Source organism: Micrasema longulum, unplaced genomic scaffold, assembly GCF_059751315.1.
Source record: "Micrasema longulum isolate JH-2025_06_02 unplaced genomic scaffold, ASM5975131v1 h1tg000015l, whole genome shotgun sequence".
NCBI lineage: Eukaryota > Metazoa > Arthropoda > Insecta > Trichoptera > Brachycentridae > Micrasema > Micrasema longulum.
Genome location: NW_028277223.1, coordinates 1 through 19325, shown reverse-complemented (window position 1 = coordinate 19325; position 19325 = coordinate 1). Strand labels below are relative to the sequence as shown.

Below are 19325 nucleotides of genomic sequence, written 5' to 3'. Positions count from 1 at the left end.
CAAGGATAGCGCAATGCGCTGTGATTTTTTAGATACCAAGCGCAGTTAGCTTTTGTCCGTAGCAGGGAATGGTTGTGCGCTTGGGGTGTCTTCGTCACATTTACAAATTAGATTAATTGTTTGTCGACTCCGTTACAGATCTAGTTGCATTAATCGTCATATTAAAATTGTTAGTATTTGTTCATTATAATAAACAATATTATATGTATTTTTATTATTATCATTTTGATTTTTTAAATATTCTAGCGGTAAAATTTAGGGAACCAACAGTTCCATCCGTTCTATGGACGGACCGCGCATGCTGAACTGGTACCTGAAGCGTAAAACTGATCATCTCACCGTCATATAACAAAAATGATAAAGATACGCTGCAATTGATGAATGATGATGATAGTGATATAAAAGTTTATTATTTTCACTTTTTTTTTATAACCGTTCTGTCCTAAGATGTATGATTTCTCAATAAAATAAATTTGTTTATTCTTCGACATAAATGACTGTGTCAAGAAGATCAACGATGGAATGATGGATGAATGATCAGCGGGGAAACCCAACAAAACATGTTGAGTTTTGACAATACAATCCAAGAGTTTCATTCAGAGAAAATATTGGTAAAGCGTTATGAGGTTTGAAGTGGAAAACGCTTTGAAAACGTTCTGAAGTATTAAAGTCGATCCGGAAAAGGGAAAATCGCAATCACTACTTTCTGGAAGAAAGTCGAAATTTCACATATCGTCGTATGACATCAAAGAAATTCGAGTATTCTCCTTAATCTCTCGATACAAGGTGTCTTTATTTTACTAACTTCTAGTCTTAAAATGTTTGCATCCTTACATAGACCGATTCAGCTGGATCCACTCAATCAATTTCATGCCTCTGTGAACACACTCAGATCGATCGCCTGTCTATTGCGGAATGTCAGAAGCAAAGCAGATTATTTGATATGTCTAAAGTTCCTTTTGATATATTATTGTGTACAACATACTCTTCGGAGTAATATCTATAGGTGGAAACTCATTTCCCTGATTTAACCGACGGAAAGCTTGAAAAGTAATTAGTTGATTACATTCGTACTAAGTTTTTGTAAGCAAGTACAGTTATAAACGTATTTCAGTAAAACACAAGATTAATTTAACGTTTTTACTTGTACAAATAAGTTCTAGTCTTCAGGCATTCAAGTGTTTTTTTTAAGGAAAAGTTTATACTTTTCCTTAAAAAAAATTCTTATGAACATAATGAATTTTAATAAAATTTTCAAATTCTTTGAGTTGAAAATGTAATTAATTATATCTCTTCTTAAATCAAAAGAGCAAACCATGGAAGGAAAAAAATACAAATTGGCGAAAAGTTATATATTACGCAACTACTTCTGGGCTGATATTCTAAATGCTTTCGTGGCCGTTTTATCTCGTGTATTTACATAAAAAATACACGACAAAAACTGTTTTCTCGTGCTGCGAGAGTGGTTCATAATAGCACCCCTGTTGTATATGATAAAAATTGAGAATTTTTTCAAGGGAAAAACACATCAACTAAATTAAAATAATAAAAACTTATCTTTTTCAATCAAAGTTTTGGTGATGTAAAATATTAGCCTAAATAAAAAAAGCAAAGGATTAGAAACAAAATCAAACATGTAATTTTTTTCATTTGTTGAAACAGAAAGGAAAATCATTTTTGAGAAGGGAATATGGAAGAAATTTACATGGCTGTCATTGGCTGGTTTAAGTGGCCACTTGACACACTGTATGACATTCACCATTCTGCCCATGTTTAGAAATCCACATCTCCTCAACTTTTCCATCTGTTGACTTTTGTGAAGTAAAAGAGCTGAAACCTTTATAATGTGGGTGAGATTCATCCGGCTGAACCAATTTACCTATTAGGAAACACCTGAAAATAATTTTTAAATTTTTATACTTTTTTTTTACCAGGTAGTAAATTCAACAATTTCATGACAGGTCATAAGCCCTGTAAAAGCCTAGACTTCCACATTCCTTTCTCAGAAATGTTTTTCTACTCTGATGCAACAAATTTAAATACGAATTACTCCCTAGGGAGAAAATTCAGTCAGTCTGCAAGCTTTTGGAAATACTAAAAAAAATGTCGTCCAAATGTCTCAAACAAAAATCTTAAAAAAGAAAACAGCAATAAAAGATTAATAAGTAAAACAAATTTTATACTGGAAAAGATAATATGATGTACATGTACTATTAATATTTTTACCATCTACTTTGTGGTCAATTGCTGACGAGCAGTCTCTGTCTCCGCTTGCCTCCGCTTGACAAAAGTCGTCATTGGAGTTTGCTGCATCCGTTTTCTTATTTCTTCATTTATTACAAAATCTAAAGTGAAAGTCCGCAAGATTCACCCCGCACACGCAAGATTCTTCAGAGATATCTATTCTCGAAACTCAGTATTTTGTTGTTTAAGGCGCTAGCACAGTGCCAGGATTCGCATCCGTAGAGGAAAATACTGCCGTCATAAGCAAAAAGGCAGTCGTATTTAAACTTGAAACAAATTTAAAAAACTGTAATTAATGATAAGTAAAAATATAGTACATCAATTGTTTTTTACCACTTCGGTAATCATAAAAAAATAGAAAAACAGAAAAATAAAAACTTTTTTTATGAATTAATTTTATTTAATTAACATATATTATATCCTTCATCAAAGCCATTTTAGGCTTAAAATGGAACTAAATATTGATTTTCTTATGGTGCATAGTGCGAGTCAAGAAACGATAATTATTATTTTTTATTTGTCATAATTAAAAAATAATTAATAATTAATTACCTTGGCCCAACCACTCACTTGAAGCTAGCTTAAAGAAACTTTACCTTCCTGGCTCCGAATTTTTTTAATCAACTTTCGGCAGCCATAAAAAACTCCACAAGTGCCAATGTATTTAAGAAAAATGTTTGCAATTGGTTGCTGCACATCGATAGGGACAAGTTTGTCAATTTATTTAAAGATCGAGATTAGCAAAAATTTACAAATCTGTTTTCCTTCCATAATTGTACTTTTATTTGCTTTTTATATATATTGATAATTTTTATGTTTTTTTATTTTGCATTTATGTATAATTTAATTTAGTACCTACTATTATTTGACATGTGATTTATTGCTCCTATTTCTTATATTTCTTACTATAGTATTGAATGAGTTTCTAGAAAACATATCTCAATTATCATTTCAATTGTGCCTTTATATTGTTTCTTTTTCTGTTGATTTAAATGATACTTTTATTTTGTTTTTTTTTTTATTATTACTATATTTTACTATTATTTTGTTGATTTTAATGATATAACTATTTTTTAAATTTGATTATGTGTGATTCTTAATTTGTATAATTTATTTCTTATTTCTTATTTAAATCTTAAAATAGGGCACACATATCATACATATTGTTATGTGTGTTCTAATAATAACATTACAAATATATTTTATTTATAAATTGTTTATCACATATGTCTTGACCATTATTTTAAATTTTGATATGTTTTTTTCTTCATAAATATTTTTTTTCATTTCGTAATACTTTTTAATTGCTTTAAATAAAATTGAATTTTGTGACTTTGCCTTTTTCCTAAATGGAAGTCTAATTTTGTTCTTTTCTCTAGTATTGTGATTGTGTTCATGCTGGTTCCGATCAATTTTTTTCCAAAATTCTGTTTTTTTATTAGAGTTTATAATTTTATGAACAAATATCATTTATATTTTAAAAGTTATTTCTTATAATCTTTTTTGCATTATATTCTTTGGAATTTGATTTATTACATTTACCTTTTTTTCTAGATTATGATCTAATTAATTTTACTATGTATTTTTATTGTGGCTTGACACGAGCATAGCCTAAAAAGCCTTAAAAGTTCATAAATATTTAAACTAGTGTAATTTTGAATGAATAAATAAATAAATGCCGTATAAAAGCAATGAACTAGAAATAAAGCCTCGTGGCTCGTTACATGATTTATTTTCAACCTAATACATTCAGGTGTGGTTTTTTCTGCAAGTAAAATATTACCAGAGTTGTCTCGGGTATGGGAATTTTCGCACATAATAGCCGCCCGAGTATGCTCGGGCGTAGCCCTCAAGCGGTATCAATATATATATTTCATCAAAAAGGCTTTGAATAATTATGTCCTTTCAATATTTTATCAATTAACATTTCAACACAGCCCGTTATACGATGTTCCATTGTATTGATAATCCTTTACCTAGCAAATTCACACTTCTGCCTTCCTCCCATTTTTGTCTACTTCTGTTACCAAGAGAAAAAACTTTTTTTTTTACTATAATTCGTGCACGTTGTTGTTAGTTTCTAATAGAGCGTGTCTTATGAACACATTTTTGTGAAACTACTGGGGTGAAGGTGTAAAGTGGAATTTGCATTTTAGTGTAATTAGTGTCCTTATGAAGAGACGGGTACGCGTTGAAACCTGTACACATTGAAAAGTTGGTATGCCGTTATATACAAATATCAACTAACATTTATTGAATCTTTGAAGATCATTAGAATCAGTAAATTAACGAAATTTATACCTATAAAATTAAGAAGATAAATATCTATTCGCTAAGTTAAGGATATTGGATGTAAGACAATTGTTTGTGATATAATAATATCGAATTGGGTTGTGGTCTGCTGGCAAGTGTTGCAAACTTACGGATCAGAAGTCTGAAGTTCGAATCCCACTCTAGCCCAACTTGGTATCCATTTTCTAATAGTAAGTTATTTACAACTCGTTGAAAATGGTCACTAAAATATATTTTTTTATGTAAATTATAAGAACGCTAATATTTATTTTTGTAAAAAAAATAGGTACATAAAAATAAATATTTGTAACGTAAAAGCATATTATGTTTTTTATAATTATCTTGTAGACTAGAATTTTTTCATTTGAATTGCGTATAATTTTTACCATTTTTTTGTGACTTTTAGTTTTTATTTTTCGACTTGGAAAAAAACGGACACAACTTTTGTTAACATTCAATATTTACATAAGGAAATATTTATTTGAGTCAGATTATTAATAACAAATCATTTAAACAACTTGCGTTTTGAAGCGCTCCCATCTTAATATCAAAGCTCTTGATGAAAATTTTCAGCAGGAAGAATGTTTATTGTTAGCAGGTTTCAAAGAAGATTGTCAAGTTGAGAGAAACAATTTGATTCCAATTTCATACTCTGATGAGCTTTTTGACTACGTTGATGAAACACCTTTTGCCGGAAATTTATTTGCTGATACATACATAGCTCGTGACTTCCTGACAGATGTTTGCTACGTACGTGATTCAACTTATGATTCACTTCTTTCAACATTCACACAACATTCGTTGGTAGTAATCAAATTGTCCCGAAAACTTGGCATACGAACACACCTGTTCAACTCTTTTCACGCTACTGCAAACGTGACATAATAAAATACTGTATTGAGACCTGCGAAGGGCTTTTTATTGATATAAAATAAATCTGATGGCGCAGCTAGTTTTTTCTGCTGTCAGAAAAAACTCACATGTAAGCAGATCACGAAAGCTACAAATAACTTTGAGCAAAGGCTAATCAGTAGTATTTTTTAATTTAATTTACAATGGAGAATAAACGCAAAATCTTAATTTCTTCACCCTTAAAAATAAATAATTTTCCAAACAATTGCAAAAAAAATTAAAACTTCTTTTTTGTATTTTACTGCGCAGATTAAAAAAAAGTTTATTTCTGAAAATAATATTTTTATAATAATATATAATAAGTCCACATTTTTAGCTAAGAATATTTTTAAGGAATTCGAAATGAATTTATCGATTTTTATACATATATTTTTTTCTTGAAAAACCGACGAAGAGCTATTTGACTCCCGTTACCATGTATATAGAACTGATCGTGACATTAATAATAAACAAGGTAAAAAAAAAGGAGGTGGAGCATTAATTGGGATCCTTAAAAATCTCAATGTTCAATCACACTCATCCTGGAATTCGGATGCAGAGGATGTATGGATTTCTATAAACTTAAAAAAACTCAACCAATCTAACTTTCGACTAAACTTGTGTTGTGTTTACTTACCGGGTACTGGCCCCAAACTAACTGCGTCTGAAAGACTTGCAATATTCTCAAGCCACACAAACCAAATCTGCGAACTTACCTCTAAATTCCAAAACGATTTATTCCTAATAGTCGGTGACTATAATGTACCTCATATCCAATGGAATATAATTACTGATGGCCCATGTCATACCGACGACTCTTTCAGTCAACCACTCGCGCGTAATGATCTATGCGCAAGAGCGTTGACTGATTGTCTATCCTTCTCTAACCTCAAACAGTTTCATGATATCAAGAACTCACACGGAAACATACTCGATCTCGTCATTAGTAACTTTCCTGTCTCAATTGAAACATCGGATTTTCCTCTCGTTCCCGAAGACGCTTATCATAGCGCCATCCTTATAAACATTGAGTTTCCAAACCTAATCAAACCAAAACCAATAAAAAAAATTGTAAAACTTTACCACAAAGCAGACTATCAAGCTATCAATCAGTCTCTTAAAGATTCTGATTGGTCACTAGTTATAAATGCCCCAAATGTTAACGCAGCTGTCGATAATTTTTACCAAATCATTGAGGATGTCATAGAAAATTATATCCCAACAAAAGAAATATTAACAGGAAAATTTCCTGATTGGTATTCTCCCGCCTTAAAAAACGTCACAAAAGAAAAGCTTAAGTTTCATAGAAAATGGAAGCTTTCCCGTAACCCATTAGATTATCAATCATTTTCTCTGTTACGAAATAGGCAGAAAAAAATATCAAAGTCAGATTATAAAAAATATATTGATTCAATTGAACTCGGTATCCAAATGGATATTAAAAAATTCTGGTCCTACGTGAAATCAAAAAGAAAAACCCCAACAATTCCCGATCACATGACATATAATTCTATAACAGCACAAGATAACACTGGGGTAGCGAATCTTTTCTCGGACTATTTCGGATCGGTATTTTCAAATCCAACGGCAACACATTTTCGTAACAATTTTATTGATTCTGCATCTATTGAAATCTCTACAATCAATATTAACAAAAGTAACACGCTTAAATATCTACTAAGCATAGACCCAAAAAAGGGACCTGGTATAGATTGTCTGCCGGGTATTTTCATACGTAACTGTGCTCATAATTTGACTCCACCCGTTTGTGCAATATTTAAAAAATCTATAAAACAAAGTTGTTTCCCAGATAGGTGGAAGACAGCCTTTATTTCTCCAATCTTTAAGAGTGGAGATAAACACGACGTCACTAACTATCGACCGATAGCTAAATTGCCAATATTAAGCAAAGTTCTAGAAAGGATCGTCTACGACCAATTATACTCAGTTACAAGTTCACTAATTGTCCCTTACCAGCACGGTTTTGTTCGTTGTAGATCAACAACATCAAATCTTGCAGTATTTACTGACTTCCTGCATAAAAATATGGATAAAAGACAGCAAATCGACACAATTTACACTGATTATTCAAAAGCATTTGACCGCGTTAATCATAACATCCTGATCAATAAACTTTCTTCGTTGGGAATACACGGTGACTTGAAAAGATGGATAAAATCTTACATAAGTAACCGCAACCAAATTACTATTGTAAATGGTGTTAAGTCTAACCCTGTCGAGGTAATTTCAGGAGTGCCACAAGGATCCCATCTGGGCCCTTTACTGTTTATTTATTATATCAATGATATTTCCAAATGCTTTCTTCACTGTAAATTTAGTGTATATGCCGATGATATGAAAATATACTGTTCTATTAATTCTATTTCTGATTGTGATGCCATGCAAAACGATTTAAACCGGTTTTCAACTTACTGCCAAGAGAACGACCTAGCTTTAAACGTTTCGAAATGCCATAAAATGACATTTACTAGAAACAAAAAAACAATAACTTTTCCCTATAATTTTAACAATATTAATATCCAAAAAAAAAACAGCTGCAGGGATTTGGGAGTAATTTTGGACACAAAACTTAATTTTAATACTCATATAGAGGCTATTCTATCTAAATCATATAAAATGTTAGGCTTCCTAATGAGAGTTTGTAAACCATTCAAAAATCCAAGCACGACCTTGGTACTATACACCTCATTAGTCAGAAGTCACTTAGAATACGCTTCCTGCATTTGGAATCCCCAATACAACATTTATATAAATTTAATAGACAAAGTACAAAATAAATTTCATAAGTACATCTAATGTAAATTCCCTAATGTCAGTAATTTAAAGTTACCTTGTCTTCATAAACGGCGTATGATTGCGGATCAATTATTTATTTATAATTTGCTAAATAATCGGATTGATTGTGCCGATTTGCTGTCTGAAATAAACTTTAATACTCCTATTCGTCGCACTCGACATACTGTATTACTGAGCTACAACAAATGTAACACCAGAGCAGCTCAAAATTCGCTCTTAGGAAGAGCAGTTTGTAATTTTTCTAAAATTGAGAAGATGTACAATTTAGACATCTTTAACGACTCAGCTCTCTGCTACAAACGGAAACTGAGTCTTATAGACTTTAATGTTTAGTATCACTAATATTATTATTGTTATTATTGGAGCACATAAGGGAATTTGCTTATGTGTGCCCTACTTCAAAGTTTAAAGTTACACAAATTCTTCTTACATCTTGTTGTATTGTTAGATAGTTATTTCATATATTGTGTTGTGTACGTAATTGGTGCTGTGTTAGGTTTAGTTTTTGTTTGTAATATTGTCTAGATTTATATTAACATAGCACTGTGTGCACAACATTAAATTTAAACAAATAAACAAAATAAACAAATAAACAAATAAATAAAAAAGGTGCTAACTGTAATAAAACTGTTGAAATATTTTTCAAAAATCTTTTCGTAACTTAATTAATCAGAGTTTTTTTTTTAACTCTTCGGAAGAATCGAGACGTGTTGTGGTCCTGCGATAGTGACTTTTAGATCAGAGATCCTAAGTACGAACCCTGTTTAAATACAACTTGCTATTTTTCTAGCATAGTTATTTAAGACTAATTATTAAATGGCGTTATTAAAAAAATGGATTGGGCACAAAAAAAATCTATAAAAAAATTGTGATATTTATTTCATTTTTCACGACAACAAACCAGGAGAGAATTACATCACAGAACACCCAGGCTTGAGAAAAATCACATTTTATTTTTTGTGTTCTCACCGGAAATCGAATCCGGAATCTTCCAGCGTCTTAACCACTACACCACGGAGGCCCCAATTTATTTTTTATTTTTCCGCCATTTCCATTAAAAAATATATATAAAGCTTATTGTTTATTAAAATTGTTTAACTAAGGAATTTGTTACAGAGAAATTCCAATTTTTATTTTTTATTAAAATGGTTTTAAAAAATTTATTATATATATTTCGCAGCAATATACGGGTGTGCATTTCGCACAAGAGATCAATATAGTGTTTATATTGGAAACTATCCACTTATTATACGGGCAAGGGGATGAATGGGTTTTTGATTTACTCCACAAGAATAATTAAAAAAAACTGTCAAACTTATTTTTGTTTTTAATTAAATAATGGTTATTAAATTTACATGAATAACTTACATCTCAAAATAGTATAACAATCTCGGGTATTTTTTATTTTGTAAAATATAACCTATAAATGCTAGTTGATTGAAAGCAGTTGTATCGTTTATTTTTATTTTTTATTTTATCGTTTATTTTTTTCCTATTTTGATATTTTCGTTCTTGTTGTGCAACAAACAATCCACCCTTACATATATATTATTTCTTGATAATATATCGTTACTTATAAATAAAATATATGTACATTGTTATTTTTGGAGGACACATAAAAATATGCTTATTTATGCCCTACTTTAATATTCAAAATTTATAAAAAATTAATCTTAATAAGAAAATAATAAAAAAATGAATTAAAAGCAACAAACAAAATAAATAATCATACGCGCAAAGGAAATAATAGATTAGTTCTCATCCATTGTATTAAATATTCTCAAAGTGAATTTTTCTACAAAAGAAACTCAGTATTTATTTGTTAATAAAATGTTATGTTTATAATAAAAGCTCTTTATATTTAAATTCGTTTCTTAAGACACTAATTTGATATTTATTTGATTTTCAGTGGTTGGAGCCGTCGAGCAGTCTCAGGGCCCCAATTTCGTAGTGGAACCCCCGGCCATCCTGCGGTTCAGTAGTGACAGGGGGGCGCAGGCTGACTGCGCAGCCCTAGGCAACCCCCCTCCGATTCTCTCCTGGATTACGCACGATGATTCCATTATCTCTAACATCCCCGGTATAAGGTTGGTTTTTATTATAACATAATATAAAACTTATTTTATCTAGATGAAACATATCCTGAGCATACAATGAAAAGTGTCCAAGTCAAACTTTGCGATTTTGAGTTTCGTTTAGCAGGACTCATGAATAGAACATATTATATAGGTACGTATTTTGTTTGTCTTTTAATACCTGGAATTCAAAATATTTACTCTTGTTAAAAGGCCGGTTACACGTGGAAAATACAATATTGTTCTGTAGCAGGACTTGACTATTGTCTACGTATAAACGGCAACTTGCAAGACAGTACATCGTTCCGAGACATTGTCAAAGAGATTGACGGACATACTATCTCCGCGAAACAAATTACTCCAACCATCGCGCGAGGCCGCATTGTTTCCGTATAGACGCTCACCGAAAGGACCTTGCGTGTCGCTCCCACTTATTGTTTTCCATTATTTAGTTCGTTTTTTAACAATCCCAATACATCTTGGTATAAAATAAATAATATTCTTCGTGAGATTAATCGTAATAAATGCCGTCGTGCATTCATTTTTGCAGCGCTCACGTGTGAACTGCTGCCGAATTTTAGTATTATCTCTGGGTTTTGTCTTGCGCGGTCAAGGCTGCTCACGGATCTGAAACGATACACTAATATTACATGATATTACAGCACCGTTCGCAAAGGTTTTTTTTACCACAGTATTTTAAGAGTTCACATGTTTTGATTAATATTTTTCATTTTGCTGAACTAGCAGTACATTTAACTCCACTAAGGTATGTTGTGTATTGAAAATAATTCAACATATTGCTACATAAACTCATATATTTTTTGATCTTTGCAAAACATGATATTTTTCCTGATATGGAATATGTACATTATAAATTTACTGATAATTGTGATTAACCGTCGTCTGTTTATATACAAGTTAAGTAATAAAGATAATGGTATCCTTTAAGGATAATGGCGTAATGGGGCTTAGGCAAACATGATAGTCTTAAGGATTATAAATCCGTTGACCACTAACTGCTTACAGCGAAGGCCTTTCAGTACCAACTACATACTATATACTAGTATATGTTTACTTATGTAAATCGTACGTACAGGATCTTGAATATCTTTCTTCAAACAGTCTTAATTTAAAAAAAATATATCCCCATTATTATTTTAACGAAAAGCATGAAAAACTTAAAGCAAATATTGAAAATAATGTTTTTGACCAGGCACATGACGAATACAGTTTTATCTGAAATATAACAAGAATTCTAAATAAGTCGTTTTGATTCTTTGTCTAATCTAAGGTAAAAATCGTGAAGTAGGAAATGCGTTCACTTACTATTTAGTAAATAACAGCATTAATCGATCTAACCTAGATTAAGCAGAACATCTACAATATTTTATTGTCAAAATTCTCGAACGGTAGCTCAATATAACTCACCTTTTGTTAGATTACAGAATACCGGGAATGAATATGCATCACATTTTGATATATTTAGTTTATCTCTGCCTAACTTAAAAAATAAAGTGACCAACATTTTTTTTATCAAAAAGAGCAAATCATCTTCAGAAGATTGGGTTGGAATAGTTATAATTTGATTGATTAATGTATTTTGTTTTTGTATAATTTCTTTAAAATATGTATGCATTTCAAGTAATTAATAATGTGTACAGTACGAGTATATTAATATTTCATACTCAATTTTTTTTTTTTAATATTTTTATTTCTAAGCACTCTTTATACCACATATATGTAAATGGCAGAAATGCCGTATATAAATAAATAAATAAATAAATAATTCCAGGCCGATTACTTTTCTTTCCCATCCTTGACCCATTTTTATGGTACCTAACCTCATATCAAGATAAAAAAAAATTAAAAATTAGAAAATTTGGGTTTGAATCAAAAAACCAAATTTGATATTACATAAGATTGCATATAACTGGATTCGTTGCGCGTCATTGTAAAAATAATCATAAATCATTGGATAACTCATAGTAAATTGCATCATCCGGTGCTCAAAATTGAAGGAAATTTTCATCGTATTAAAAGTAGGTCCATCGTGTTCCTTTCCTTTCTTCAAATATTTGAAACCTTTAACAAAACTGAATGAAATTCGTTTTTTTGCTACAGTCCGCTTTTTATTAAAACTTACCACAATTGAGGTTCTGAGTTCGATTCATTGAAATGTCTACATAAAATTAAAGACAATATTTTGACTTCGTCTGAATGTTTATATAAAAAACGCACTAAATCTCACCCTCTAGAGAGTTATTAAGATTTACGAATTACAACAAAGATGACGACCATTAAGAGAAAGAAATGTGGTAGTCTAAACATTTAAGTTGCCTAGCATTTTGTATAATTTAGTCAGATAAATCTCTTTACAGGGTTTCTGTTCTTAAACTTTTACTTAAATCGACAAATGGAAGAATATTTGCGTCTTAATGATTTACCCAAACGTTTGAACTTTTCAGCCAATTTCAAAGAGTTGTTAGAAAATGGGAATACGGAAAAAACACAAAATAACGATAAAAATATGTGAAATAGATTGAGAAAATTTAATTCATTTTTCAAAACCAATAAGGAAATTGTGGAGATATGTTTTAATACGTATTTTTTAAATGAATTCATTAAAAGTATGTCTAAAAAAACGCGACACGTTTAGCCTTGATATTTGTGATGTCAAGATTCACGACGATGGTCTATTAAAATTTGAGTGGTCATAAACAAAGTTCAAAATTTTAAAGAAGCGAGGCCAATGCCATGAAACGTTTTCGCGGGAATTTCAAATGTAAATTAAAAATGTTCTTTATGCTGCTAATAAGTATAAATGAAATCGTAGCTTATATTTTTTTCTTTCGTGGTACAGTTTTTAAAACAATACTGTTTTTTCATCAAGTGAAGGTTCTTTAAATCAAAGTGTTTATTTCATGTTTTTCAGTTAATAGTTTTAATTATTATGACACAAAAACAACTAAACTTCTGTGTTTAATCGTGCTGGGGCCTTTATTAAACTCTGTTTTAAACGATGTGCTCTCCATTAGCGTGCTTTTAACGTTTCAAAGAACACATTTTTGATTTTAACGCTTCAATAGCTCTTTTGATAAAAAAAAAACTGGTAACGGCTATTGACAGAATTGCCATTTTGCTTTTTAACGGAAAACGTGTTAATTTGCTTTTGATTCGTTGGCTTAACACCTCAGTTCACATCATCTGATTTGAAAAATTAATCCTACAAAACTGAAAATAACCTAAAACAATAATATAATTATTTTTTATTTTCAGTTCAAAAAATGAAAGATAGTACGTTTAAGATTTTGAACTAACATTTTGACGAAAACAATTTATTTTTCATAAATTTTGAATTTTATTACAAATTATTCTAAAATTTGGATTTCTCGTCATCAAACTCATATTCGTACCTGATTTTGCAAAGAGCACTGGAGTTTTAAACCGAATGCAGCGTATCTCATTTTTTGTTACAGGAAGGTAATGTTATCAGTCTCACGCTTCAAGTGCCAGTACAGAAACAATGTCACTGAAAAACCACCGTTAGAAATAAACATTCCACATCAACATTCCTAGGAATAAAACCCTGGACTTCAAGCATGATGAACGAATGCTCCAATCACGACATGACAAGGGGGATGTTTTTCCACTCAATTTTATTTTTTAGGACTTTAACCGGAGAGTAGCCATCAGGTCGAAAACCCTCGTTCGGGATTTCGGTTCTGTTTCACAGAGATATTTTTTTTTCTCATCTGCCTAGACACAGACAAAAATAATTGCTGATTGCTCAAATACAAATTTCATTTGTTTTGTTCGTTTTAAAAATCTCTACAAAAGAATCAATTTTTTTATATCATAACGATCTTAACTGTAGTCGATTGGCGATAAGGAAACCACAATGGCGGTTATGAAATTTATGCTGTAATTACAACTGATTTCAAACGTTAAACTAAAATAATTTTAATAAAAATACATTTAGCAGCAGCCTGCTATCACGAGTGTCTTGAGGATTTGGCGGTGGACTTGGCTTGAACACGTGCTACGCATGCCTCAGGAGAACCTTAACCCAAGTTGTCTGTTATTTTATCCTGCGGGCTCACGCCGTCCTAGAAGGCCGTTGATGAAGATCTTTCATCTTTATTCAGCGGGACTAAGGAACGCTGGATTGACGTGGGAGGAGATGAGAGTGCGGCTGACGATAGGGTCTCCTGAAGGCAACTGGTGATGTCCACATGCTCCACTTAGGAGCGGATGTGAAAAAAAGAAGAAGAAGAAGAAGATAAATAGTTTTTTCAATAAATTTTAATAGTGTCTCAAGTATGATTCTTACACCCTTAAAAAAATAAAAATATTAAGATACTGATTTCCTGTTTTCGTAAAAATATACAATTTTTTTTATTCAAAGTTAAAGTGAAAAATAATGAATTTAATTATGTTTATATTATCACTTTCGTTCCCTCTGCATCGGAACTCTAAATAGAGTTTATCTTAATTATTCAACGGATAATATTAATACTCATATTTCGCTTTCAAGGCTAAGTTTGTTGTGAGTATTTTCTTAATATTTTATGATCATTTGATTGATGTAGAAAACATGGGAGCTCCTACCCAGTTGGAGGCGGACAGAAGAAAACGGTGTTGTTACTTCAAGTTTATTTATTACATGATGAATTTAAGGAGTTACAACGTAAATGTTTTACCTAAGTAACTAATTTACTGAAATAACTTCATAGTGGGACTGGCTGAGGTTGTCCAAACTTACTAATAAAAGATGCTATCACTTAAATCGGTAGTAAGGAGGCAGTAGGGACCATCTGTAGTTTTCAAAAATGTCCAGGAGAGCTGAAAAAAGACTTTATTCAATCTACGCACTAAAATATTACCTTTTTAAATATCGGTTTTGTTTTTTTTTTTGTTGAAAACTAAAATACCAAAAATTTTACAGATAGCCTAATTACCATCTGACTGCCAATATATGCATAGTTATTGTACAGTGTTTTTTTTTTTTGCAGTGGAATTTTTGAGGACGTAAACTGATTCCACGTTTTTAACTTTTTTTAAATCTTTTTTTTTTTTTTTTTTATCAATAAAACATAAAATACAAAAAGTATATATTATACTCCCAGGAGTTATTAAATAAACTCATTTGGGAGCGTACATAAGAAAAAACATTTTTTTTGACAAAACATAATATCATACATATTAATACATCCGAAATTGAAAGAAAACATTATTGTTTAATAAACATAAAACACCATCTAAATAAATTACATTAATAATTATCACTATCGAAAAGATTAAAGAAATAATTTTTAATTGCGGCACTTCTGGATTTTTATTCAATTTTTCGTGTTTTAGCTCATCGGGCAGTTTATTATATTTGGAATGGCCAATATTTTCCAAGGACCTACAAACTTAGACACATGAAGACACTTTTTGTATCAGCAATTTGTTATTAATTGAATGTGATCAATAATCAATAATTTATTATTTGCACATAGAAAATATTACATTATATTTTTGTTCTGTCTGATGAGAGTTTCTGCTCGTTTCCGGGTGAACTTAAAATTCCACAGGATTGATCTTACCACACACACGGTCTTTTACCAGTGTTTAACTTAAAGATTTAAAATATATGTCAAGTGTTCTTGAATATCAGTAAAATCATGATTGGAGTTTATTTTAGCAATCCCGGGTCAGTATTGAACAGTAGTAAGCAAATACACAACAAAACCTATAATGCCCTAAAAATAAAACAGCGATACGCAATATTCTCCATTTTCGGAAGAACTTTAATAAATAACGAGCCCTCATTAATCTGTAATGCCTACAGTTAACCAGAATCCACTACAAGGTAACACTTAAACGTCTGTACGTAAAGATGTGTATTAAGTTGATTAACGCCCCTTGCGGTAAGTGGATGAGAACAAGTGTGTGTTTATTTCCAAATGCTACCCCAAACTCTGAATACAAAGGCTATGTTTTATCCAAAGCTGCCGACATGTTTCACCAGTCCACCGTTATAGAAAGCCGGCATTGAATAAAAAATGCATCGAAACAAATTACTAAGAAATCTTCCATACGAACAAGTATTTGTGGGTTTTCCAAAATAATGATTTAATCATCTTTTGAACAAAAATCATTGTTAATTTGGTAATGTATCCAAAATAAAACAAGTATATTGGATTATATTTCTACTTTATTTTTTAGGGTTTGTTTGAATATGTCCTAACAAGACAAAACGCGTCACAATATACCCTTTGTATATTTTATAAAAAATAAAGTAGAATTATAATCCAATAAACTTGTTTTATTTTGGATACATTACTTAATTAAATATGGAATTCTACCAATTGTCTGCATACACAATAAATAAAGTAAAAAAATCATTGTATTGATGGGGTTTTTTTTGTTGACAATGAGTAAGTACTTTAATTAAGTAATTAAGCATCGATTTTACCCTTGAGTATCTATTTTTTTTTCTCGGGATTATTTTTGGAGCTTTTTTGTGATTGGGTTAATTTCTTTCAAATGTTTGGATATATGAATTTTTTTTCGTGATAGCTTTCAATTGTACATATTTAGAAATGTTAATAATTAGTGTGTAAATTTTTATGATAATTATATGTACGTTTACATAAGGATATTCATGTGTTATGTTTGTACTCTTTTGAGACTAAATAAATAAAATAATAAAAAAATTCAAAATAGAGGCTTTTTACTATTCTAGCCATAGGTATTTAAACATTATTTTACTGTCACTTTCTCGTTTATCCTTCTCCAATACTGTGCAAAATATACAACTGCACTTTGAATTAATTTTACCTAACTAAATTTGACGTTTGGTTGTCCCGTTTTCCACTCTCTTAAACTGAACTAATTTTGTTATTTTTTTAAAGAAAGATTTTTAAAATTAAATTTTCTATTTTTTCTGTATTTTTTAAAATGGTTTATCACATTTGTATACCGTGCGTCCCAAGACAGCAGGTAATGTTTTCTTTTAAAGATTTTTTCACATACTACAGGTTCTTATAATTGGTGTGTGTATATTTTTTTCATTTTTTAAAAAAAAATGAAAAAACTGTATGTGATTTATACAAAAAGTTTAAGTGGAGAACCATTTTTAAACATTTAAAAATAATTCTTTTGTAATAAACAAATCCAACAAATACTTAAAGATGGACATGTCAAAAGTCGGAATAATCGGCGCGCGTGCATGAAAAGATGTATAAATGTAGAGGAAGCGAGATCTGTATGCATAGATAGAGTGTTGTGGCGTTCTTTCCTCTCTGCCTACCCTTACGGAGAAACGGCGTGATGGTTTGTTTGTTTGTAAAAATAATTGATTTGGGAAAACCTAATAGACCTGGGTTTGAATATCGAATATCTGATTCTTGAATTCTATTGATACTATGGTTGTTTGTTACCTACTAAACGTCGGGTTATGTCGACTGCCTAGTAGGTTCCACATAAATTGCTAAATATTTATCCGCGTTGATATCGTTCCGTAAAAATCGTCTCGTGAGAAGGTTTTTTACTTCTCGCTCTTTTTGGACCAATCTTCAGACTAATATGGTATGTGTTATGCACAGATAGAGTAAAAGATTGTACTTACAGTTTTATTATCTTTTATTGATACAAAAGATAGAATATATAAACTTAACTAAACTAATAAAATAGAAAATGAAAATACTTAATATTAACATAAAAAATCTTATTTGTAAAACGTAAAAGAAAGCAGTTAAGAAAAAGTATGAAATCGTAACAATTAAAATTAAATCAAGTTTTTGTCTATAAAACGTGTATCACCAAACACAACCAAAACGCTTCTTCTGGTGTCCGTCGCTTGGACCTGGCGCGCGACGTCTCTATAGTGTTGCCACAATACCATCAATCGTTGCCCTAAACGAGGTTTACTTTTTTTGAAATCATCAGCATGTTATCATATATCGTTTGCGTCTTGTATTTTGTGACAAAATTAATAAGTACCGCGGGTACATACATTTTTATGGTAACTGTTATTATTTACATTAAATAGAATGATTTTATGGAAGCTGGTTCTAACTTCCTTTCCAGTAATCATATTCTAGAAGATCTCTGTATAGTAGAAAAAACGGTACGTTTTTGTTAAAGTGGTTAAAGTTACCAGACTGCCATAATACCGTTCTGGATAAAAAAGTTTGTCATTTAAAAAGTCGTATACCATCGCTCTTCTGTTTTTTATTATTTTTTATTCAATGAGCAATGGCTATTGCTAGAAGCTGTTTGTAGTTTGCAGATCTCATGTCCCCCTTAATCCACTTTGTAGTCATGGGAGGCGATTATAATTGGAAGATACGGAAGAAATGTCTTCACTATGACGGTATAGTTTAAGATAAATTGATTACAAAAATACACTGTTGACCCTGTATCTTCGAGTTTTAATGTAGGATCATCGATAGTTATCGAGTGTTCCTGTATCCCACGGTACACATTTCTACACGTTGGAAGTGACAAAAATCGTATTCAAGTCAGAATTTTTTTCATTTAAATGCTATTTATATACATTTTAAATTGTTTTGACGTGGCCGCTTTAGGATTTAAACAATTGATATGGTCAAAGGGTATGCCTCAAATAATTTGACGTTTGGGATGATTGAATGCGCCTGCACCACAAGGTGGATATGGCAACATATTCTGTTAAAATATTAGCACTATGGAAACAAAAATACTACTTAGATGTTTTAAAATATTTCCATGTAACCACTTATCAAATGTGAAATTTCCCTAAAATCTTGAATACAAATAACAAAGCGTAAAAAGTAAATAATACAGAAATATTTTACATAAGAAAAGCTTTAAAAAATAATGTTCCTTAGATCAATAATAAAAAAACCTTTCAATATAGCCCGTTATGCGATGTTCCATTGTAATGGTCATGATGTCAACATACGATGTTTCATGGTAAAGCCCCTCCCTCCATTCCGTCCTCCTTTTTTTCAACTATTTCTCAAACAACATAAAATA

The 19325-nt window shown here is 30.8% G+C and overlaps 1 protein-coding gene across 1 annotated transcript in view; it reads left to right on the top strand.

Moving 5' to 3' along the window:
- The window catches only part of LOC148285652 (cell adhesion molecule Dscam2-like), a gene marked incomplete at its 3' end in the record, with an annotated part of 138518 nt that extends 128187 nt beyond the window's left edge, over positions 1-10331 (top strand). The window contains exon 3 of the mRNA XM_088240513.1: positions 10154-10331. Within this exon, the coding sequence (XP_088096639.1) occupies positions 10154-10331 (178 nt within the window). The remainder of the gene's footprint in view (positions 1-10153) is intronic.
- Positions 10332-19325: the final 8994 nt, after the last annotated feature.